Source organism: Accipiter gentilis, unplaced genomic scaffold (genome assembly GCF_929443795.1).
Source record: "Accipiter gentilis unplaced genomic scaffold, bAccGen1.1, whole genome shotgun sequence".
NCBI classification, from domain to species: domain Eukaryota; kingdom Metazoa; phylum Chordata; class Aves; order Accipitriformes; family Accipitridae; genus Astur; species Astur gentilis.
The window spans coordinates 1-22,077 of record NW_026060834.1 but is presented as its reverse complement, the minus strand read 5'-3'; the positions used below and the strand labels follow the sequence as shown (position 1 = coordinate 22,077).

Below are 22,077 nucleotides of genomic sequence, written 5' to 3'. Positions count from 1 at the left end.
GCGGGGTGACCTTGGCGAGGGGAGGGGCGGGGGAGGTAAGGGCGGGGCGTCGCCCGCGCTCCGCCCCGCCGCTTAGGCCCCCTCCCCCTCGCACCGCCCAGTAGCCGGTTTGTGCCGCGGGGGCTGCTGGGAAGTGTAGGCGGAAGAGGCCCGGTGAGAGCCCGGGAGTGGTTGGGGGGGGGGGGGGGGGGAGAGCGGGGTGGGGAGGGGGCAAACACCCCCTTCAGGCACCCTCCCCGGCTCCGCCGTGGCTGGGGGAGCACCACCAGGTGTCCCCGGGAGGGCCGGGCCGTCCCAGCAGTCCCCGGTGGATCCAGGGGAGGCCCCGGGCCTGGCCTAGGAGACCCCAGGGAGGTCCCGGGCCTGGCCTAAAAGACCCCAGGGAGACCCCCCAGGGACATCCCGGGCCTGGCCTAGGGAGACTCCAAGGAGACCTCAGGGAGACAGACCCCAGGGAGGTCCTGGGCCTGGCCTAAGGACACACCAGGGAGACCCCCCAGAGAGGTCCTGGGCCTGGCCTAAGGAGACCCCAGGGAGACACCCCAAGGGACATCACGGGCCTGGCCTAGGGAGACCCCAGGGAGATCCCCCTCAGGCAGACCTCAGGGAGGTCCCGGGCCTGGCTTATGGAGACCCCAGGGAGGTCCCAGGCCTGGCCTAAGGAGACCCCAGGGAGGCCCTGGGCTGGCCCCAGGGAGGATGGGTCTCTTCCAGGGCAGCCTGGCTGCTCCGGTAAAGCCCACATTGAGACCCTCGAGATGTGCCCACGCTGGGTCAGCCCAGAGCAGCCGTCTGTCAGGGCCCTGCCCGGTGCTGGCCCTCAGCAGACAGCCCCTCGCACGTGGCGATGCTGCCCGGCACCGTCATCCCCACCGCGGTTCTCTGCACCGCCGGGAGCTGCCAAGCTGCAGGCGGGAGGGATGCGAAGGTTGAGAGTCCTTCGCGGGCAAACTTCAGGTGATGAACTGCTCCCTGAAGCCCTGCCAGCGCTGGCATCGTGCTCCAAAGGGTCCCTCAGGGTCACAGCCACAGCGTGACACCCACCCCAGGGGCCACCTCCCACCCCAGTCCCAAGGTCTCTGCCTGTCAGGCGGACTCTGTGCCGAGGCCTGAGCTCTAACGCTCCCTCTCTTCCTCCAGGTTGGCGCGATGGATGCCCTGCACACCGCCGGGATCCGCTTCGCAGAAGCGCTGCAGTCTGGGCCACCCTGGCTGGAAAAGTTCTGGATTTCGGTGACCTCCCTGGCCGATCCCAAAAGTATCTTCACCGTCTGTTTCCCGCTCGCCTATTTTCTCGACCGCAAGGTGGGGGTGTCGGTGCTGTGGATCGGCCTGGTGTCAGAGTGGCTCAACGTGATCCTCAAATGGTGAGGGGAGAGCTGGGAGTCACAGGGTCCCTGTCACACCCGGTGACACCCCGAGGGCTGAGTGGTGGCACGTTCACAATAACAGAAATACAACCGCGGGCTCTGCTTGGCGGGCAGAGACGCGTGTTGCTCCTTGCCTGCGCCACGCTGAAAGCGTGCGGAGTTTCTGCAGGTCACCCAAGCCACAATAACGCATCTGCCAGGCATTCACGGCAGAAAAAAGCCCGGGAGCCATAAGAATTTGCAAGGATCCTGCTCTCCTGCTGCTGGCTTCAGGGATGGGCAGTGAAGGCATTGGGCTGTGTTCGGCTGTTCATTGTTCTGTGGTTTCTCTCCCCAACAGGTTCTTATTCGGGGAGCGCCCGTTCTGGTGGGTCCATGAGTCAGGGCTCACCAGCAAGGAGCTGGTCATGCTGCGCCAGTTCCCTGTCTCCTGCGAAACGGGACCGGGTGAGTTATGGGCGAAGGCTTTTCCTCACATCTCTGGCAGGCCCTGGGATCCGTAGAGAAGGGCTGCAGGAGCCGGGAGGCCCTGTCCGGACAGGAATGCTGCGGCTGGAGGCTGCTGCTGGGCTGCCAGGACACGCCAAGTGGGAAAGCCGTTCGTCAGCCAGCACCTCGCGGCAGAGCAAACGAGCGAGCGGCGGGGAGCAGGCCGGGTGCCACGGCTGCTGGCATGGCACGCACGGCACAGGCAGCTCCAGGGCCAGGAAACCCACAGGAGAGTCTGCCGGCGGCAGGGAGCAGGATGCCTCACTCGCCCTTTCTGCCTGGCCTCCCCTGCCCACAGAACCCACATCCCTGCCTGTTTTTTTGAGCAGGCGACCATCATCCATGGGCACCGGCTCCTTCCATCCTCATCCTCGAGCCGAGCCCCCCATGCTGGCCATGGCCATCAGCCAGGAGGGAGCCCAGGGCACAGGCAGGGCTGCCCAGCCGCAAGGGCTAGGCTCAGCAGACACATCCCCAGCATTCCTGGGCGACTTCAGGCACTCGCGCTGCTGGGACATGCTTCCCCCCGAACCACCGTGTCGAGCATCCTCTTCTTCCTCTTCGCAGGGAGCCCCTCCGGCCACTGCATGATTACGGGGGCAGCCCTCTGGCCGCTCGTCACTGCTCTGACGGCGCTGGCATCCAGACACTCCAGGAGGTGAGTCCTGGGACGGGGAAGCTAGTGCTTAGAAATCTCCAGAGCATCTTTTGGAAGAGGGAGGTGTGATGTGGGAAACCTTCTTCCGTGGGCAGCAGCCACGGCAGCGGGCGGGAAAGATGCCTTCCCCTCCCAGCGGGGCAGCTCCTGGGGAACACAGCTCTACCCTGGCAGCTCTGGCTGCTGCAGGAACAAGCTGCGAAGCCCTGGAGGCTACTGCAAAGCTCCCCCCCACCCCACCGAGTTGCTTTGTTTTTTGCCGCCTTCACCTGTGCTTTACTCATTCCTCCTGCCAAGCAGGGCCAAGCCTGCCCTGCCTGGCACAACACGCTCGGGAGCACTGAGCCAGACTCGATGGCCGCTTCCCCGCCGCTGACTCTCCTTGCCTTCCAGCCTGGTGGTGAATCTGACCCCCTTCGGCGCCTACACCCTGCTCCAGCTGGCCGTGGGTCTCTCGCGGGTCTTTGTCCTGGCCCACTTCCCCCATCAGGTGGTCGGTGGCATCCTGGCAGGTGAGTGGGAGAACTTTCGGTCCCTCCACCCAGAGCCCAACACCCATCCCTGGGTCAGGGTGTTTTGGGCACCTTCCCCTTCCCTCAAGCCCCCCCCATCATCCATCTCGGTGCCCCAATCTGCCTGTTCTTGCTGTCCAGGGGCAGCCCTGGGCTGGGGGCTCCAGGCTCGCACCCCGGCCACCTGCACCTCGGGCTTCTTCATGGCCACCGCGCTGGCCCTGCTGCTCAGCTCACTTGCCCTGCACAGCCTGGTGATCACCGCCGGCATCGATATTGACTGGTGAGTGCCTGGTGGCCGAGGGGGGGGGGGGGGGCTAGCCCTAGGGATTTGCCCCCCCCAGGTTGGTGTGGGGGCTAGCCCCAGGGGTCTGCCCCCCAAGCTGGCAGAGGGCTAGCTCCAAAGTTCCTTCCCCGAACCCTGCAGGTCCATCCGCCTGGCCACCAAATGGTGCTCTGATCCCACCTGGCTCCGCCTCGACACCCGGCCCTTTGCTTCCATCTGCCGGGACACCGGCAGTGCCCTGGGGCTGGGGCTGGCCGCTGGCTTCCCCCTGCACCGGGGCGAGCCGCTGAACCCCTGGCAACGCGTGGCCAGCGCCGTGCTGGCCTTGGTGGCCATACAGGGCCTGCACCGGCTTCTCCAGCCCACGGACGCGACCCTGTGGTATGGCACCAGCTTTCTGAAGTACACCGCCGGGCCCTGGCTGGTGGCATCTCTCCTACCCTGGCTCGTCCTCTCCCTCACCCGCCCACGGGGCTCCCCCCACGCCGAGTAGGGGTCCCCGCCGTGTCACGGTTAGTCCTGCACCCCCCCCTCCTGGCTTTGCCCTTGGCTGTGCCCATCGCCGGTGGCTCCTGGCCTGAGCTCAGCCACCGGTTCCATACCAGGAGGGCATCCACAGTCCCCCCTTGGGACCACAGGCCAGTTGTTTAACCCTCGCTGCCCTAACAGTGCTGCTCCCCCCCAGGACATCGGGGACCCCCCCCAGCATGGGGCAGGCAGGGGACACAGTGACAGGTGGGTGGCAGAGCTGGGGGTGCCCCGTGCCCAGCAGGTCTGGGGACACAGCATAGGCATGGTCCCAACCTTGGGGCCGCTGACAAATGGCACCACCTTCCACTCCCCCCTTCTCGGACCCCTTCCAGCTGCCCCAGTTCTCCCAGTTCAGTTTCCCCCTCCGGGGTAGGGAGGGGAAGGAGCTAGGACCCCCCCCATGCCGGGATTCCCACTGTACCTCAGTGGCTGGAGGGGCCATCCCATTTCTAACCAAATAAAAACACTGTTACCAACCTGCTGGCCCCGAGTCCTTCAAAAAGGTGGGGGGCATGGGCAGGGCTGGGGACCCCTGGGGCAGGGCACAGCCTGGGTTGGGGGGGTAACGGGGTGGATGGAGCCCCTGCAGCCGGGCTGGTCCAGCTCCGCACCCCGATGTCGGGCTGGATGGATGGGAAAGGGGCAGCCGTGTTGCTGTAGGTGGGGAAACTGAGGCACACAGGGCAACCATGAAGCCCTGGGGATGCCCATCCTGCTCCAACAGGGATGGGAAAGGGGACACAAAGGTGCTGGTGCTCCTGGCACCCCCCCCCCCCCCGGTACCTCCCTCAGGCCCCCCCAAATGCAGCAGGACACCGCCAGGTATTGCCAGAAACAGTTTTATTTATACAAGGACGAACATCGGTAACATCTTACAAAATACTCAACTGAAAACCATATCGAGAGCGCGTGAGCGGGCGTCGGACGGACAGAAAAGAAACCGAGGCAGGGCTGGGGTAGGGGGCGGACAACAGAGGGGGGGGAACATGACGACACCAGCCCAAAGCAAGATGGCCTCGCTGCTGGGGGGCCGGCACCCCTCGCCCCCCCCCCAGAAGGTGGTTAGTTTCTAATGTGAGGTGTTTCTCCCTCCTGGAATGGGGAGGGATGAGGAGGGTCCCGGGCTGCCACCACCACCCAAGAAAGCCCCCACCTTGGGGCCAAGGTGTTGTCCCCAGTATTGGGGACAGCCAGACTGGGGTCACTGCAGCACTTGGTGACACGCCCCCCCCCCCCCAACAGGGCCAGGGGAGGTGACAGGGGACACACGCTCATCCCCATCTCTACCACCACCCCCCCAATTTGGGGACCTCCCCAGAGCCACCCCAAACCCCCCCCCGGAATAACTTAAAACACGAAGCGCTGTCCCCATCCTCCCCCTCCGCGCCGGGACCCATGGCCGGTGCCACCCATTAAAAAAATAGTATTAAATAATACATCTGTAATAAAATTATATACCTTTGTTTTGTGTGGGTGGTTTGTTTTTTTTTTTTTTTCCTCTCTTTTAAAGCTAAAATCGCTCCAAGTCCCCTCCGGCTGGTGAAGTAACAGGAAAATAAAGTGGTTTTTTCCTCTTTTTTTTTTTTTGTGTGTGTGTCTTTTTTCCTTTTTTTCTCCTCTCTTTTAAGAACGGACAAAGTTTTATCCCAACAAAGGCGCTGGGATCCGTCACCCATTGACCCAGGGTGACAAAGGGACAGGGCTCGTCCCCTGCGTCTCATGTCCCCCTCTGAAACAAGGACGCCAAGGGGAAAAAAAAAAAGAAAAAAAAAAAGAAAATTGAGAAAACCCCCCAAAATCACAGGGAAATTAAGGCATTAAAAAAAAAACTGAATTAAAGGCACGAATATTTCCCATCGCCTCCCCCCGGGGGGGGACAGACACCAGAGCCGGGGAGGGACCGAGTGGGAAAAAAAGAAAGGGGAGAAAACAAGGAAATCCCCCTAAAAAAAAAAAAAAAGAGGGGAGCTGCGGTGGGGGGCCAGGGGGGCCCGGGGCAGCAACAGGAAAACCCAACAGACGGACAGAGGGACGGACGGACAGAGGGGGCAGGAGGAGCTGGGGTGCTGGTGGAACTGATGCTTCACAAGAGACACGACCGCAAACACCGCGTGGAGCTGGGGTCCAACAGGACGGGGGAGTTGGTATTTTTTTGTGTTTTTCTCCTCTTTTTAATAGAAAAAGAAAATATTTTCCTCTTTTTTCTGTTTTTCCTCCCGGTTTCTTCCATTTCAGGTTTTTTTTTTTTGTCCTTTTTTTTAATGTGTGTTTTGTTTTGTTTTTTTTTTTAATGTGATTTTCTTTCTGTGTGTTTTTTCTTCTCGGTGTTTCTTTCTTTTTTGGAAACGGAAAAAATCTCGGCCGTGCGGCAGTGGGTCACAGCATGGGCTCAGCCTCCATCGGCTCCTCCGCCGGCCTGGCCAGGGGCAAAGCGGAGCCTGAGCAGGGGCCAGATCCTGCAGCTGGGACCAGGTGCCCAGCCCCGGCCGGGGAAACTGAGGCAGCGATGCCGGGAGCTCGGCACGGGGCACGGCTGCCTCCAGCGCCCCCCCGCCCTCATCAATCTTCCCGGTTCCCTGTTGTCCATGGGCTGGGACATGCCAATTTGGGGGGACACGCATGGCTCCATGCACACCCCTGGGGACACGTGTCCCCCCAAGGACACGCGTGGCTCCATGCACGCCCCCAGGGACACATGTACCCCCTTAAGGACACGCGTGGCTCCATGCACAGCCCTGGGGACACATGTGTCCCCCCAAGGACACGCGTGGCTCCATGTACACCCCTGGGGACATGCAGCCCCCCCCAAGGACACGCGTGGCTCCATGCACAGCCCTGGGGACACATGTGTCCCCTCAAGGACACGCGTGGCTCCATGTACACCCCTGGGGACATGCAGCCCCCCCCAAGGACACGCATGGCTCCATGCAGACCCCTAGGGACATGCAGCCCCCCCCAAGGACACACGTGGCTCCATGCACGCCCCCAAGGACACATGTCCCCCCTTAAGGACATGTGTGGCTCCATGCTGACCCCTAGGAACACGCAGCCCCCCAAGGACACGCGTGGCTCCATGCACACCCCCAGGGACACATGTCCCCCCTTAAGGACACGTGTGGCTCCATGCACACCCCTGGGGACACACAGCCCCCCAGGGACACGTGTCCCCCCAAGGACACGTGTGGCTCCATGCACGCCCCTGGGGACACATGTCCCCCCTTAAGGACATGTGTGGCTCCATGCACACCCCTAGGGACACGCAGCCCCCCAAGGACACGCGTGACTCCATGCACACCACCGGGGACACGTGTGTGTCCCCAAGGACACGTGTGGCACCATGCACACCCCCAGGGACACATGTCCCCCCTTAAGGACACGTGTGGCTCCATGCACACCCCTGGGGACACGCAGCCCCCCAAGGACACATGTGGCTCCATGCACACCACCGGGGACACGTGTCCCCCCAAGGACACGCGTGGCTCTATGCACACCACCGGGGACACGTGTGTCCCCCCAAGGACACGTGTGGCTCCATGTATGCCCCTGGGGACACATGTGTGCCCCTGAGGACACGCGTGGCTCCATGCACACCCCAAGGGACACGTCCCCCCTTAAGGACATGTGTGGCTCCATGTACACCCCTGGGGACACACAGCCCCCCCCAAGGACACGCATGGCTCCATGCAGACCCCTAGGGACATGCAGCCCCCACCAAGGACACGCGTGGCTCCATGCACGCCCCCAGGGACACATGTCCCCCCTTGAGGACACGCGTGGCTCCATGCACACCCCCGGGGACACGCAGCCCCCCAAGGACACGCATGGCTCCATGCACACCCCTGGGGACACGCAGCCCCCCAAGGACACGCGTGGCTCCATGCACACCCCTGGGGACACGCAGCCCCCCAAGGACACGCGTGGCTCCATGCACACCACCGGGGACACGTGTGTGTCCCCAAGGACACGTGTGGCACCATGCACACCCCTGGGGACACATGTCCCCCCTTAAGGACATGTGTGGCTCCATGCAGACCCCTAGGGACATGCAGCGCCCCCCAAGGACACGCGTGGCTCCATGCACACCCCTGGGGACACGCAGCCCCCCAAGGACACATGTGGCTCCACGCACACCACCGGGGACACGTGTCCCCCCAAGGACACGCGTGGCTCCATGCACAGCCCTGGGGACACGCAGCCCCCCAAGGACACGCGTGGCTCCATGCACACCACCGGGGACACGTGTGTGTCCCCAAGGACACGTGTGGCTCCATGTATGCCCCTGGGGACACATGTGTGCCCCTGAGGACACGCGTGGCTCCATGCACACCCCAAGGGACACGTCCCCCCTTAAGGACATGTGTGGCTCCATGTACACCTCTGGGGACACACAGCCCCCCCCAAGGACACGCATGGCTCCATGCAGACCCCTAGGGACATGCAGCCCCCACCAAGGACACGCGTGGCTCCATGCACGCCCCCAGGGACACATGTCCCCCCTTAAGGACACGCGTGGCTCCATGCACACCCCCGGGGACACGCAGCCCCCCAAGGACACGCGTGGCTCCATGCACACCCCTGGGGACACGCAGCCCCCCAAGGACACGCGTGGCTCCATGCACACCCCTGGGGACACGCAGCCCCCCAAGGACACGCGTGGCTCCATGCACACCACCGGGGACACGTGTGTGTCCCCAAGGACACGCGTGGCTCCATGCACACCCCCAGGGGAACAGGCATCCCCCCCACCCCGGGGACACGCGTGGCTGCGTACACAGCCGGGAGCATCCCGGGGAGCCGTACCTGGGCTGGGGGTCGGCGTTCCCCTGCTCGGCGCCCACCGAGAGCAGGGCCATGGCCGTCACCGTTTCGGCCTCCTCCGCCTCCCCCTTCTGCGCCTCCAGCAAGGAGCAGCCCACGGTCGCCGCGAAGCGCTTCACCGAGCCCCAGTGCTTGCCTGCGGGCACCGGCAGGGCTGGGCACCGGCTCGGGCCGGGACAGCCCCGGGGGACCCCCGGGACCCCCACAGCAGGGACAACCCCTGGGGACCCACGGGACTACAGTGGCAGGGACAGTCCAAGGGACCCCCTGTGTCACCCACAGCTGAGACAGCCCTGGGGACCTCCTGGGACCCCCACGGACGGGACAGCCCTGGGGACCCCCATGGCAGGGACAACTCAGGGAACCCCCGGGACCCCCATAGCAGGGACAACCCAGAGGGACCCATGGGACTACAGCAGCAGGGACAGCCCCAGGGACACCCCCCAGAATCCCAGTGACACCACTGAAGACCCCTCCAGGTCCCCCCAAGGCAAGGACAGTCCCCCAGGGCCACCCCCCCCCATGGTAGGGACAGACCTGCTAGGGTCCCCCAATAGTGAGGACAGCCCTGGGGACCCCTCTGTGCCACCCGTCCCGTGTCCCCCAGTGGCAGGGACAGCCGCGGGGACCCCCCGGGGGACCCCTACAGGGTCTATGCCCCCACCCCGGCCGCAGGTTCTCACTCTGGATCTCGATGACCTTCTCCAGGGTGGCCACCGCGTTCACGTTTGGCTTCTGCTGCAGGAGGGATGAATCCAGGGGCTCCAGCTGGAGGAGGGAGGCGGGGGGGGTGGGGGGGGGAACCATCAAGACCCCCAAACCTGCCACCAGCAACCCCAAAGCCCCCCTGCTGAGTGCGGGGATGGGACCAGAACCCCTCTCATCCACCTGGGGGAAACTGAGGCACGGCACAGGGTGTGCACCTCAATGCACCCTGTACCCCAGGGGGGTGGCAAGAGGGATCCCCACGGGTGGGGGGTGTTCCCACGGGTGACCCCCGTACCTCCAGGCCGAGCAGAGCGGAGACGCAGGCCTCCGAGGCGTCACAGATGGCCGTCAGGTCGTGCCCCCCCTCCAGCGCCAGCACCACCCGGCCCCCCGCCAGCATCATCAGCTGCTTCGTTAAGTGGCCAAAACCTGGGGGACACCAAAGTTGGGGGGGGGGGGGGGGGAAGGGCGGTGACAAGTGGCTCGGCCAGGGTCCCCACCCTGGGGACACCCCCGAACCCCACTCACATTTGGCGGTGACGGAGTAGCCGCCGAGCGGGGAGAGGTGACCCTCGACGGCGTCGAAGCCGGCCGAGACCAGCACCACGTCTGGCGAGAACTCGTTGGCGATGGGCATCACCACGGTCCTGGGGGGCAGAGGGTCAGGGCAGGGCATGAGGACCCCCCCGGGACACAGGGACCCCCCCCAAGGCCATGGGGACCCCCCCCACGGGCACAGGGATCCCCCCAAGGGCACAGGGATCCCCTAAGACATGGGGATCCCCCCCCGCCACGACCCCCCCTGAAGGGCACAGGGATCCCCCCAAGGGCACAGGGACCCACCTGGGACACAGGGACCTCCCTGGCATGCGGGGATCTCCCCCCAAGAGCCCAGGAAAATCCCCCCACCCCCCCAGGACACCCACCTGAAGGCGGTAAGATACTCCACGTCCCCGATGGGGGGGTCGACGCCGCCGGTCCAGGCGATGTTAATGTTGTAGCCCACTCCCATCCCGCTGCCCACCTGGGCACAGCCATGGGTGACCCCCACTGCTGCAGCCAGGGTGGAAGGGGGACACGCAGGGTGACACCCCCCCTATCCCACAGCCCCCCCCCCCCAACAATCACCCCATACCTCCTCGGGTGCCCCGCTGCCTGGGAAGAAGTTGCCATCATCGTAACGGTGGAGGGAGATGTAGAGGACGTCGGGGTCGCTGTAGAAGGCTTGCTGGGTCCCGTTCCCATGGTGGATGTCCTGCCGGGGTGCCAGCGGTGTCAGGGACACCCCCCCAACACCATCCTATGGGGTCCCCCATCACCCAGGGGGGTCCCCGTCCCCCTCCCCGGCGGGACGTTACCCAGTCCACGATGAGGATCCTGCCCACGCTGAGCTTCTGCTGGAGCAGTTTGGCCGAGATGGCCACCGAGTTGAAGAAACAGAAGCCCCTGGGGACAGGGGGCAGGGTCAGCGCCGGGGGACCCCCGGATCACCCCTGTTGACCCCCCACCTCGCCCCCCAAGCGTGGGAGGGGGTCCTGCCAGCCCCATGTCCCCCAGTAGCCTCCCACTCACATGGCCGTGGACTCCTCTGCGTGGTGTCCCGGGGGGCGGATGACGGCGAAGCCGTTCTGCGGGGACAGAGAGGGACACGTGTGGCGTGTGCCCACGCGTGCACGAGGGCGGCGGCGGCGCACACCCAGGTGAGCGTGCAGGGGAGCGACACGCACATGAGCACGCACAAGGGCTGCCATGCACGTGCAAGCGTGCGCACCTACCATCACGTGCACTTACGCAAGCGTGCACAAGGACAGGGCGCGCACGCAAGCGTGCGTGAGGGCTGTCACGCACACCCAGGTGAGCGTGCACGCAAGCGCACGCATGCAAGCTTGCCTGTGGACCTTCACACACACGCACGTGCACGAGGACACTGCATGCTTGCAAGAGTGCACGAGGGCCACCACGCACGCCCAAGTGAGCGCGCACGGTATTAGCGCACGCGTGCAAGCGTGCTTGAGGACCATCACACCCCCAGATAAGCGCGCGCAAGAGCGGTGCACCCACACGCAAGCACGCACGAGGATCATCACGCACCCAGGTAAGCGTACGTGGTGTCAGTACATACACACGTAACCCCGCCTGAGCACCACCACACGCAAGTAAGTGCGCACAAGAGTGGTGCGCACACATGCGAGCTTGCACAGGCGCCATCGCGCACCCAGGCAAGCACGCACGAGGACAGCACACGCACGTGCGAGCGCGCGCGAGGACCATCGCACCCCCAGGTAAGCGTGCAAAAAAGCAGCACGCGTGCACGCAAGCTCGCACAAGAGCCGTCGCGCCTCCAGGTGAGCGTGCACGTGGGTGGTACGCACGCATGCAAGCACGCATGAGGGCCGCTCCCCCGGTAAGCGCGCACGCCCCGAGCGTGCAAGTGTGCGAGGATGCCCGCCGGCGTGCCAGCCCGCCCCGCTCACCTTGATCTCGCCGGCGGCCACCTTGAAGGCGAGCTCCACCAGGCAGCCCACTGCCATGCGCACGGCGCTGGATGAGTGCATCTCGTTCCACACTGTGTCACTGTCCACCTGCAGTGGGGGGGGACGGGACACATGGGGACAAATCAGTGGGGCCAGACCAGCCCAGGGACCCCCCCCCCGCGCCGCTGCCACCACGTACTCACCCCGATGCCCCCGCACGGCAGCACCGCGTACGTCTTCTGGCTGATGGGAGCTGGTGGGGCAGAGAGTGCCGTGATGGAGGGTGGGTGCCGGTGGGGACAGTGTGTCCCCCCCACCCTCTCCAACCCCAAAAGGGGACCCAGGTGTCCAGGCACCCCAGCCGGCACCCACCCAGGAGCTTCTTGCTGTCGAGCTTCTGGCGGTTGAGGGGGCTGGTGCCATAGAGCAGCGTGTGATGCTCCGAGTGCACCGTCTGGATCTCCTCCAGCGTCGCCTTCCTGCCCCGGATGCGCTGGGGAGGGGGGACACGGGGGTGAGACCCCCTCCTTGACAAGCAGTGGACCCCCACCCAGGACGTGGGGTGCCTCACCTCACACTTGCCGAGGAGACCGGTCTCCTGCAGACGGGACCAGATGCTCTGGATGCGGCCGGCGTGCTCGGGGTGGATGTTGGTGTTCCCGCAGGTACACTGGTGCTTCAGCATGAACGTGTCGTACACCACGCCTGCGCCGGGCAGCCACAGCGGCACGCCTGGGACCGGCCCCCCCCTGGACCCCCACCCTCCCGCACCCCCTGGGACAAGGGGGATCCTATGGGACACAAGGATCCCCGGGCACCCTGAGGGATGGAAAAGGCTATAGGAGAGAGGGGACCCTGTGGGACATGGGCACTCCTGGGCACCCTGAGGGATGGGGGACCCCATGGGACAGAGGAATGCCGTGGGACAGGGGGATCCCATGGGATAGGGGGACCCATGGGCACCCCAAGGGACTGGGAACCCCAGGGGACAGGGGCATCTCATGGGATAGGGGGACCCCTGGGCACCCCAAGGGATTGGGAACCCCAGGGGACAGGGGCATCCCATGGGATAGGGGGACCCCTGGGCACCCCAAGGGATTGGGAAGCCCAGGGGACAGGGGCATCCCATGGGATAGGGGGACCCCATGGCAGCCCAAGGGATTGGGAACCCCAGGGGACAAGGGCATCCCATGGGATAGGGGGACCCCTGGGGTAAGGGGATCCCATGGGATAGGGGGACCCCTGGGCACCCCAAGGGATTGGGAACCCCAGGGGACAGGGGCATCCCATGGGATAGGGGGACCCCTGGGCACCCCAAAGGATTGGGAACCCCAGGGGACAAGGGCATCCCATGGGATAGGGGGACCCCTGGGCACCCCAAGGGATTGGGAACCCCAGGGGACAGGGGCATCCCATGGGATAGGGGGACCCCTGGGCACCCCAAAGGATTGGGAACCCCAGGGGACAGGGGCATCCCATGGGATAGGGGGACCCCTGGGCACCCCAAAGGATTGGGAACTCCAGGGGACAAGGGCATCCCATGGGATAGGGGGACCCCTGGGCACCCCAAAGGATTGGGAACCCCAGGGGACAGGGGGATCCCACGGCACATGGGCATCCCAGGCACCCCGAGGGATGGGGTGCCCCACAGGACATGGGCACATGGAGGAATGGGGCACCCCAGGAAGTGGGGACAATCCTGGGCATCCCATGGGATAAGGACACCTCATAGGACAAGGGCTCTCCTGAGCACCCTGAGGGATGGGGCACCCTATGGGATAGGGGGATCCCATGGCATAGGGGCACCCCCAGGGATGGGGGATGCTGTGAGATAGGGACACCCCATGGGACAAGGGCTCTCCTGGGCACCCCGAGGGATGGGACACCCCATGGGACAGAGGGATCCCATGGGATAGGGGCACCCCATCTCACCCTGAAGGATGGCAGACCCATGCGACAGAGGGACCCCAAGGGCCACGGGCACCCCAGGCACGCCAAGGGATGGGGGGTCCCCCATGGGATAAGAGCACCCCATGGGACACAGGCACCCCTGGCCCCCCCCAAGTGCCGGGACACCCCACGGGATAGAAACCCCCCCACCCTGGGACAACCCCCCCGTGTGCGTCGTTCCCCCCCCCCCCCCCCCCATACCTGTGGTAAAGAGGTGCTTGGGGGGCCCATCGGGTGCGGGGGGCTTGATGCCGGCGCTGGCGGGGGACGACTGGGTGCGGGCGAGAGCCGGGTGGGATAACGCCAGGATACCCAGGGGGGGCGCGGGGTACAGCTGCAGCGGTGCCTCGGGGAACACCTGGGGGGGGGGGGGGGGTGTCCGGCCCCCCCATCAGCCCCGGTCCCCCACAGCCGTCACCCAGCACGAGGCACAGCCACATCCCTGGCCTGGGTGGGGAGGGGGTGGCCACGTCCGAGGTTTTTTGGGGGGGGGGGGGGGATGAGTCATGGAGGGGGGCTGGTGGGGGGGGCTGCAGCGCGGGGGTGGTGGAGCCAGGAGGCCGGAGGTTGGGGGGGGGGGGGGGGGGAATGAGACACCGGCCCCTCCGAGTCATCGCTGCGGCAGTGCGGGGCTGGGGCGGGGGGGGGGTGCAGGCCCCCAAAAACCTGGGGAAGGGGGGGGGCACGGCTGGCCGGAGAGCCAGGGACCAGGCGCTCGGGCGTGGGATGCGTGTGCAAAGGGTGCTTGTGCAAGGGGGCCGCGCGTGCATAGGATGCTTGTGCAAGAATTGGGGGGGGGGGGGGGGGGGGGGCATTTAGGGAGGTGGTGATATTTGGGGGTCGTTCCCCCCCCGCAGTGATCCACGGGACTCCCGAGGTCTCACCTGCTTGTATGTGACCCCCAGGTCGGTGACATCGGGGACCCCGGGGACATCGACCTCGTCCCCGCTGTCACCCGGCTCCTCGCAGCCCTCGGGGTCCTGCAGCCGCTCCGGGGGGTCCCCAGCATCCGGAGAGACGAGGGTGAGGGGGGGTCCGGGGGTGGCCCCATCACCCGGGGGGGGCGACTGCTGCTCCGTCAACTCCTCCTCCGTCTCCTCGGGGTGGGTGGGGGGCTGCCGCGCCAGTTCCCCCGGCTTGGGGAGCAGCTGGGGGGTGGGCGGTGGGTGGGTGGGGGCCAAACCGACCCCCCCCCCCCCCCACCCCCCCCAAGGCTGCCCTGCACCCACCCCGTATCCATCCCACGCCCATCCCGTATCCCATACCCACCCAATATCCACCCCACGGCCACCCCCTGCTCCGTGCCCCCCACCCCAATACCCACCCCATATGCATCCCACACCAGCCCCATGCCCACCCAGTGCCACCCCCCACCCCGCGCCCACCCCACAGCCAGCCCCTGCCCCACCTTTCCCAGTTGAACCTGCTGCTTGTCGAGGAAATGATGCTGGAGAGTGCCGTGGGGCAGGGAGCCGTGGGGCAGGGAGCCGTGGGGCAGGGCCTGGGGGCTCTGGGGCAGCGGGGACGACTGCGTGCGGCTCAGGGGCCGGTGCCGCGGCAGCTTGCTCACCGTCCGCACGCTCCCCGCGCGCTCTCCCGTCACCAGCGGCGATTGCCCGTGCAGCGGCACTGAGGGAGCCGGCCGCTGTCAGTGAAGGACCCTGACACCCCACCCCAGATACCCCCCACCACCACCAAAATCCAGCTGGGGTGGTGGCAGGGTGGGGGGGTTGCAAGCAGGGGAAACTGAGGCAGGGCGGGGGGAAACTGAGGCGGGGGGGGGGGAAAACTGAGGCAGACGGGGGGTAAACTGAGGCAGAGCGGGGGGAAACTGAGGTAGAGGGGGGGGGAAACTGAGGCAGAGAGGGGGGAACTGAGGCAGAGGGGGGGAAACTGAGGCAGAGCGGGGGAAACTGAGGCAGAGCGGGGGGAAACTGAGGCGGGGGGGAAACTGAGGCAGGGGGAGGGAACTGAGGCAGGGGGAGGGAACTGAGGCAGGGGGAGGGAACTGAGGCAGGGGGAGGGAACTGAGGCAGGGGGGGGGAACTGAGGCAGAGCGGGGGGAAACTGAGGCGGGGGGAAACTGAGGCAGGGGGAGGGAACTGAGGCGGGGGGGGGGGAACTGAGGCAGAGGGGGGGGAACTGAGGCAGAGCGGGGGGAAACTGAGGCGGGGGGGAAACTGAGGCAGGGGGAGGGAACTGAGGCAGAGCGGGGGGAAACTGAGGCAGAGCGGGGGGAAACTGAGGCAGAGCGGGGGAAAACTGAGGCGGGGGGGAAACTGAGGCAGGGGGAGGGAACTGAGGCAGAGGGGGGGGAACTGAGGCAGAGGGGGGGACTCACCGGCAATGAGGGTGCTTTGCTGGCGCGCTTGCTCCAGCAGCAGGACGTGCTGCAGCAGGGACGCGGGGCCGGCGGGGGGGTCCCCTTCCAAGGCCACCCCCAGCAGGCAGCCCGGGATGGAGGAGGTGCTCAGGAATTTGCCGGTGAGGGCGGCCCCGGGGCGCAGGGCGGCCACCGCCGGGCGTTCGGCCTCCGCCTGCGGTGACAGCTTGGGGGACGCCTGTGGGGACGGAGGATGGCACGCTGGCCTCCCCCCCCCATCCCCAGCCCACCGCCCCCAGCCTGGGAGCACCCCAAACTGGGGATGCTGGGGCGCAGGCAGTCGTCCCCTCCGCGTGCCTCAGTTTCTCTCCCGTGGGGAAACTGAGGCACAAATCCAGCCCTAGAGGGGGATACGGGGGGAGCCCAGATACCGGGGTTCCTGGCTTGGAACTCCCTCCCCCCCACTCCTGCCCATCAGTCACCCCACAGCACAGGGTCCCCACGCCAAGCCTACGAGGTGCCAGGTGCCCAGACCACCCCTGTGGGACATCAGGTCCTCGTGCCATTTCCCCCCCCCCCCCTCCCCGCCGTGGGGTCCCCACGCCAAGCCCCCCGCGCCGGCCCCACTCACGTTGAGGTGGGAGTTGGTGACGGTGACGGTGGCCTGCAGCCCCAGGGAGATGTTGGGCAGGGACGGGGACGTGTAGAGGCTGAGCTGGCTGGCGCCGTCCAGGGTGAGGGCTCGGTGCTGGGGCAGGAGCTGCTGCGGGGTTGGGGGGGGGGGGGGACGGACACGGCACCGACACGCCGTGAACACACATACACGTGTGCCAAGACACGCCGAGCTGCGGTGCTGGGAGCACACGCTGGCTGCACGTGCCCGAGCACGCGTGTGCAGCTGGACACGCACACGCTGGCTTCACCTACTCGAGCATGTGTGTGCACCCCAATGCGTTCACGCTGGCTGTACACACCTGAGCACACGTGCGCACGCTAAACACGCGCCCACTAGCTGCACGTATCTGAGCACACGCGTGCACCCTGAGCACGCTCACATCGCACACGCACGCTCCCTGAGCACGCTCGCATCACGCGCGTGTGCACCTTGAGCACGCTCGTTTCGCACACGTGCATGCCCTGAGCACGTACCCTGGCTGCACGCACCTGACCATACGTGTACCCCGAGCACGCTCACAGCACGCACCTGAACCCTGAACACGCTCACAGCACACGTCTGAGCATACGTGCAAACGCCAAGTACCTTGGCTGCACACACCTGGGCACACGTGTGCACCCCGAGCACGCTCGCAGCACGCGTCTGCCCACACGTACGCACGCTGAGCACACCCCCTGGCCGCGCACGCCCGGACACGCGTGTGCACCCCGAGCGCGCTCGTGGCAGGCATCTAAACATACACACGCCCCCCCCCCCCCGAGCACGCTCACAGCGCGCTCCCCGCACACGCGTGTGCCACCCTCCCCAGCGGCTCCTACCTCGGCGTGGATGTTGGGGACGGAGCCGGTAAAGCCGTTTTCGGCGATGGCGCTGTGGGAGCTGTTGGGGGAGCTGGGCCCGGAGCCCGGGGCGCTGCTGCACACCGAGGACACTGCGGGACCGGCGGGCGTCATCAGGGGGGGCTGCCACCCCCGCCCCCACCCCTGCCTCAGTTTCCCCTCCCAGAGTGGACGACCGCGGGAGGGACGGGGCAACGTGCGCCCGAGTCCCCGCGTGCACACGCAAAGGCGTGCAAACGTGCGTGCACAAGCACACGTCGCAAAAGCCCGCGCGCACGTGTTACACAAGCGCGCACGTCTTGCACGAGGGCGTGCGCGCCCTGGTAGGCAAGGAGAGGGACGCGGGGTCCCGGCTGGAGGCCCCCATCGCTGCACGGGGAACGCTCGGTGACTTGGGGAAACTGAGGCAACGTGGCCCCGTGTGTCGTGTGCCCGTCCCCGGCTCACCCGTGATCTCGATGGCTCGCTTCTTGAAGGTGCTGATGACGGTGCCGTCCTTCCTCCGCAGCAGGGGACTGCTCCTCCTCTCCGCTACCTTCTGTTTTAACCGCGAGCGAACTTTCAGGTTGGGTTCGGAGGCTGTGGGGGGTTGGGGTTGGGGGGGGGGGGGGAACCCAGGAAGCGGCGTTAGCCCCAGCACGGCTCCCGGCATCCCCCCCCCCCCCCCCACCCCAACCCTGTCCCGTTCCCATCCCACCCTCCCCGCCATCCCGGGACCCACCCGCCGGCGGTCCGACACCCACCGGTTTTGCGAAGCGGGAAATCATCCCGGCCGTCGTAGGTGCCGAGGAGGGGGAGTTTGTAGGATGGGGGTGTCCCCGGGCTGCCGGTTTGGGGGGGGGAATTCTGGTCCAACGAGGTGTGATGAGCCCTGGGGAGGGGGGGGGGGGGGGGGGGGCGAAGGCGGCAGAGACCCCGCTAGGACGCCTGGGTCCCCCCCCGCCCCGGTTTGGGGGGGGTTGTCTGGGTTTGGGGGTAACCTACCAACATTTGGGGTGCTGGGGGAGGGAATGGTTGGGGGGGCCGGTGCCCGGCTCCTTCGTCTTGCTGAGCAGGAACTCCTGCAGCTTCAGCTTCACCTCCGTGCTGGCGATGGCACCTGGGGGGGGGGACGACACACACAGAGACACGTGGCTGAGACTGGGGGGGGGGGGGGACAACAACAGCACATCCCCAACCCCACTACCCCCCCTAGGACCCTCCTGCACCCACCACCACCCCCCAGACCCCAATACCCCCCCAGACCCAACATCCCCATTGCCACCCAGACCCCCACCTCCGCTCCCAGGCCCCATGCAACACACCCCCCCCCAGACCCCAGACCCCCCCACCCCAAACTCACTCTCCCGGCTCTTGTCCTTGGTGCGCAGGGCATGGAGCTGCTCCAGGCGCTGCTGCTGCTCCAGGGCCTCCTGGCGTTCCCGCTGCCGCTGCTGCTCCAGCTCCTGCTGCCGGCGGGCGGCCAGTGCTTCTTGCTGCTGCTGCGGGGATGCAGGCGGAGGACGGGGCGGGGGGGGGGGTCTCAGGGATGGGCACCCCCCCATCTCCCATCCCCTCCGTGGATCAGGCCCCTAGGGGGGTATGTAGCACCCTGCCCTCATCCCGCTCTCCCTACATGGCTCTGTTGGCCCGGGGTGCGACACCCCACAGCTCCAGCACCCCGAGGAACATGATGCCCCCACCCCCCCCCCCCCCCAGCTCCATCACCCCCACTAAGGCCCCAATAGCTCCATCACCCCAAGACAGGCAATGCCCCCACAGCTCCATCACCCCCGATCTCTCCCCAGTAGTTCCATCACTGTGGACAGGTGATGCCCTCCAGCTCCGAGACCCCCAGTAACCCTCCCAAAGGCTCCATCACCCCAGAAAGGGAACACCCCACATGTCCATCACCCACAATCTCCCCCCAATGGCTCCATCACCCCCAGTTTCTCTCCCAATGGTTCCATCACCCCACAACACGTGGTGCCCCACATCTCCATCACCCCAGACAGATGCGGCCCCACATCTCCATCACCCCCAATCTCCACCCAACAGCTCCATCACCCCAGACAGATGTGGCCCCACGTCTCCATCACCCCCAATCTCCACCCCACGGCTCCATCACCCCAAGACAGGTGGTGCCCCACAGCTCCATCACCCCAAATAGGTGGTGTCCCACATCTCCATCACCCACAATCTCTCCCCAACGGCTCCATTACCCCAAGACAGGTGGTGCCCCACATCTCCATCACCCCCAATCTCCACCCAACAGCTCCATCACCCCAAATAGGTGGTGCCCCACATCTCCATCACCCCCAATCTCCACCCAACAGCTCCATCACCCCAAATAGGTGGTGCCCCACATCTCCATCACCCCCAATGGCTCCATCACCCCAAGACAGGTGGTGCCCCACATCTCCATCACCCCCAATCTCCACCCAACAGCTCCATCACCCCAAGACAGGTGGTGCCCCACATCTCCATCACCCCCAATCTCCACCCAACAGCTCCATCTCCTCAAGACAGGTGGTGCCCCACATCTCCATCACCCCCAATCTCCACCCAACAGCTCCATCACCCCAAGACAGGTGGTGCCCCACATCTCCATCACCCCCAATGGCTCCATCACCCCACGACACGTGGTGCCCCACATCTCCATCACCCCCAATCTCCACCCAACAGCTCCATCTCCTCAAGACAGGTGGTGCCCCACATCTCCATCACCCCCAATCTCCACCCAACGGCTCCATCACCCCAAATAGGTAATACCCCACATCTCCATCACCCACAATCTCTCCCCAACGGCTCCATTACCCCAAGACAGGTGATGCCCCACATGTCCATCAGTCCAATCTCCACCCAACAGCTCCATCACCCCAGACAGATGCTGCCCCACATCTCCATCACCCCCAATCTCCACCCAACGGCTCCATCACCCCAAGACAGGTGGTGCCCCACAACTCCATCACCCCCAATCTCCACCCAACGGCTCCATCACCCCAAGACAGGTGGTGCCCCACATCTCCATGACCCCAGACAGATGCGGCCCCACATCTCCATCACCCCCAATCTCCACCCAATGGCTCCATCACCCCAAATAGGTAATACCCCACATCTCCATCACCCCCAATCTCCACCCAACGGCTCCATCACCCCAAGACAGGTGGTGCCCCACAACTCCATCACCCCCAATCTCCACCCAACAGCTCCATCACCCCAAGACAGGTGGTGCCCCACATCTCCATCACCCCCAATGGCTCCATCACCCCAAGACAGGTGGTGCCCCACATCTCCATCACCCCCAATCTCCACCCAACAGCTCCATCACCCCAAGACAGGTGGTGCCCCACATCTCCATCACCCCCAATCTCCACCCAACGGCTCCATCACCCCAAGACAGGTGGTGCCCCACAACTCCATCACCCCCAATCTCCACCCAACAGCTCCATCACCCCAAGACAGGTGGTGCCCCACATCTCCATGACCCCAGACAGATGCGGCCCCACATCTCCATCACCCCCAATCTCCACCCAATGGCTCCATCACCCCAAATAGGTAATACCCCACATCTCCATCACCCCAGACAGATGCGACCCCACATCTCCATCACCCCCAATCTCCACCCAACAGCTCCATCACCCCAAGACAGGTGGTGCCCCACATCTCCATCGCCCCCAATCTCCACCCAACGGCTCCATCACCCCAAATAGGTAATACCCCACATCTCCATCACCCCCAATGGCTCCATCACCCCAAGACAGGTGATACCCCCCCCCTCCATCACCCCCAGCCCACCTTGAGGTGTTTCTGGAGCTGGACCTCATGCTGGCGGGTGAGGTGCTCGTGTTGCTTCTGGAACTCGGCGAAGAGCAGCTGCTTCTGGAGCTGCTGCTGCTGCTTGAGGGCCAACAGCTCCCGCTGCAGCTGCCGCTCCCGCGCCGCCGCGTCCAGCCCCGGCCCCCGGCGCTCCCCGCACGCCTCGGGTGCCCCTCGCACCTCCGCCGGCCCCTCCGCCCCTGCGGGCACCGGGGAGGCTTAGGGGGTGGGGGTGGCAGGGATGGGGGGGCAGCTGGTGGTAGCCCAAAGATTGGGGGGGGGGGGCTGGGAAATGTTTAGGGGGTAATCTGGGGGTGTCCCAGGGATGGGGGGGGGCAGTTAGGGTGCAGCTGGGGGGGCTGTTCTGGTGAATGGGGGGGGGCAACTGGGGCAGGCTCAGGGGACAATTTGGGGGTGTCCCAGGGATGGGGGGCAGCTGGGCATGCTTAGGGGGCAGTTTGGGGGTGTCCTAGGGATGGGAGGGGCAGCTGGTGGTGGTCTGGAGGTATCCCAAAGATGGGGGGGGGGGCTGGAACATGTTTAGGGGGTAATCTGGGGGTGTCCCAGGGATGGGGGGGGGGCAGCTGGTGGTGGTCTGGAGGTATCCCAAAGATGGGGGGGGGGGGCTGGAACATGTTTAGGGGG

At 65.8% G+C, this 22,077-nt stretch overlaps 4 protein-coding genes across 9 annotated transcripts; 2 read left to right on the top strand and 2 right to left on the bottom strand.

The window, feature by feature from the left end:
* Positions 1-103: 103 nt before the first annotated feature.
* G6PC3 (glucose-6-phosphatase catalytic subunit 3) lies at positions 104-4,882 on the top strand. The gene is made up of 7 exons (XM_049797136.1): positions 104-153; positions 1,141-1,367; positions 1,711-1,817; positions 2,427-2,517; positions 2,911-3,029; positions 3,171-3,312; positions 3,457-4,882. The coding sequence occupies exons 2-7, from the start codon at positions 1,150-1,152 to the stop codon at positions 3,806-3,808; spliced, it is 1,029 nt and encodes a 342-aa protein (XP_049653093.1). The 5' UTR covers positions 104-153; positions 1,141-1,149; the 3' UTR covers positions 3,809-4,882.
* Positions 4,883-6,082: 1,200 nt separating this feature from the next.
* HDAC5 (histone deacetylase 5) lies at positions 6,083-21,632 on the bottom strand (the record flags this gene model as incomplete). Its single annotated transcript, XM_049797127.1, has 24 exons — positions 6,083-6,262; positions 8,647-8,800; positions 9,348-9,432; positions 9,668-9,801; positions 9,901-10,019; positions 10,299-10,396; positions 10,508-10,627; positions 10,731-10,818; positions 10,945-11,000; positions 11,847-11,954; positions 12,050-12,099; positions 12,219-12,339; positions 12,418-12,551; positions 13,998-14,154; positions 14,681-14,944; positions 15,205-15,425; positions 16,138-16,357; positions 16,751-16,882; positions 17,614-17,726; positions 18,082-18,213; positions 18,378-18,505; positions 18,619-18,733; positions 18,977-19,115; positions 21,412-21,632. Coding segments are annotated over 24 exons (3,149 nt in total), but the record flags the coding sequence as incomplete, so codon positions are not given.
* Positions 6,273-8,509, bottom strand: LOC126036911 (uncharacterized). Its single transcript, XM_049797128.1, has 2 exons — positions 7,559-8,509; positions 6,273-6,948 (listed from the first exon to the last, which is right to left on the bottom strand). Exons 1-2 carry the CDS (start codon positions 8,507-8,509, stop codon positions 6,406-6,408), a joined length of 1,494 nt encoding a protein of 497 aa, XP_049653085.1. The 3' UTR covers positions 6,273-6,405.
* LOC126036912 (uncharacterized) lies at positions 19,446-21,326 on the top strand. 6 transcript variants are annotated; one of them, XM_049797134.1, is made up of 6 exons: positions 19,446-19,751; positions 19,907-20,080; positions 20,318-20,378; positions 20,501-20,624; positions 20,780-21,016; positions 21,079-21,146. In XM_049797134.1, the coding sequence occupies exons 1-6, from the start codon at positions 19,446-19,448 to the stop codon at positions 21,098-21,100; spliced, it is 924 nt and encodes a 307-aa protein (XP_049653091.1). In that variant the 3' UTR covers positions 21,101-21,146. The 6 variants fall into 6 exon arrangements, with proteins under 6 accessions (XP_049653091.1, XP_049653086.1, XP_049653087.1 ...); XM_049797132.1 differs by lacking the exon at positions 19,907-20,080 and having other exon boundaries at positions 19,517-19,751; positions 20,501-20,562; positions 20,625-20,892; positions 21,017-21,326; XM_049797129.1 differs by lacking the exon at positions 19,907-20,080 and having other exon boundaries at positions 20,318-20,892; positions 21,017-21,326.
* Positions 21,633-22,077: the final 445 nt, after the last annotated feature.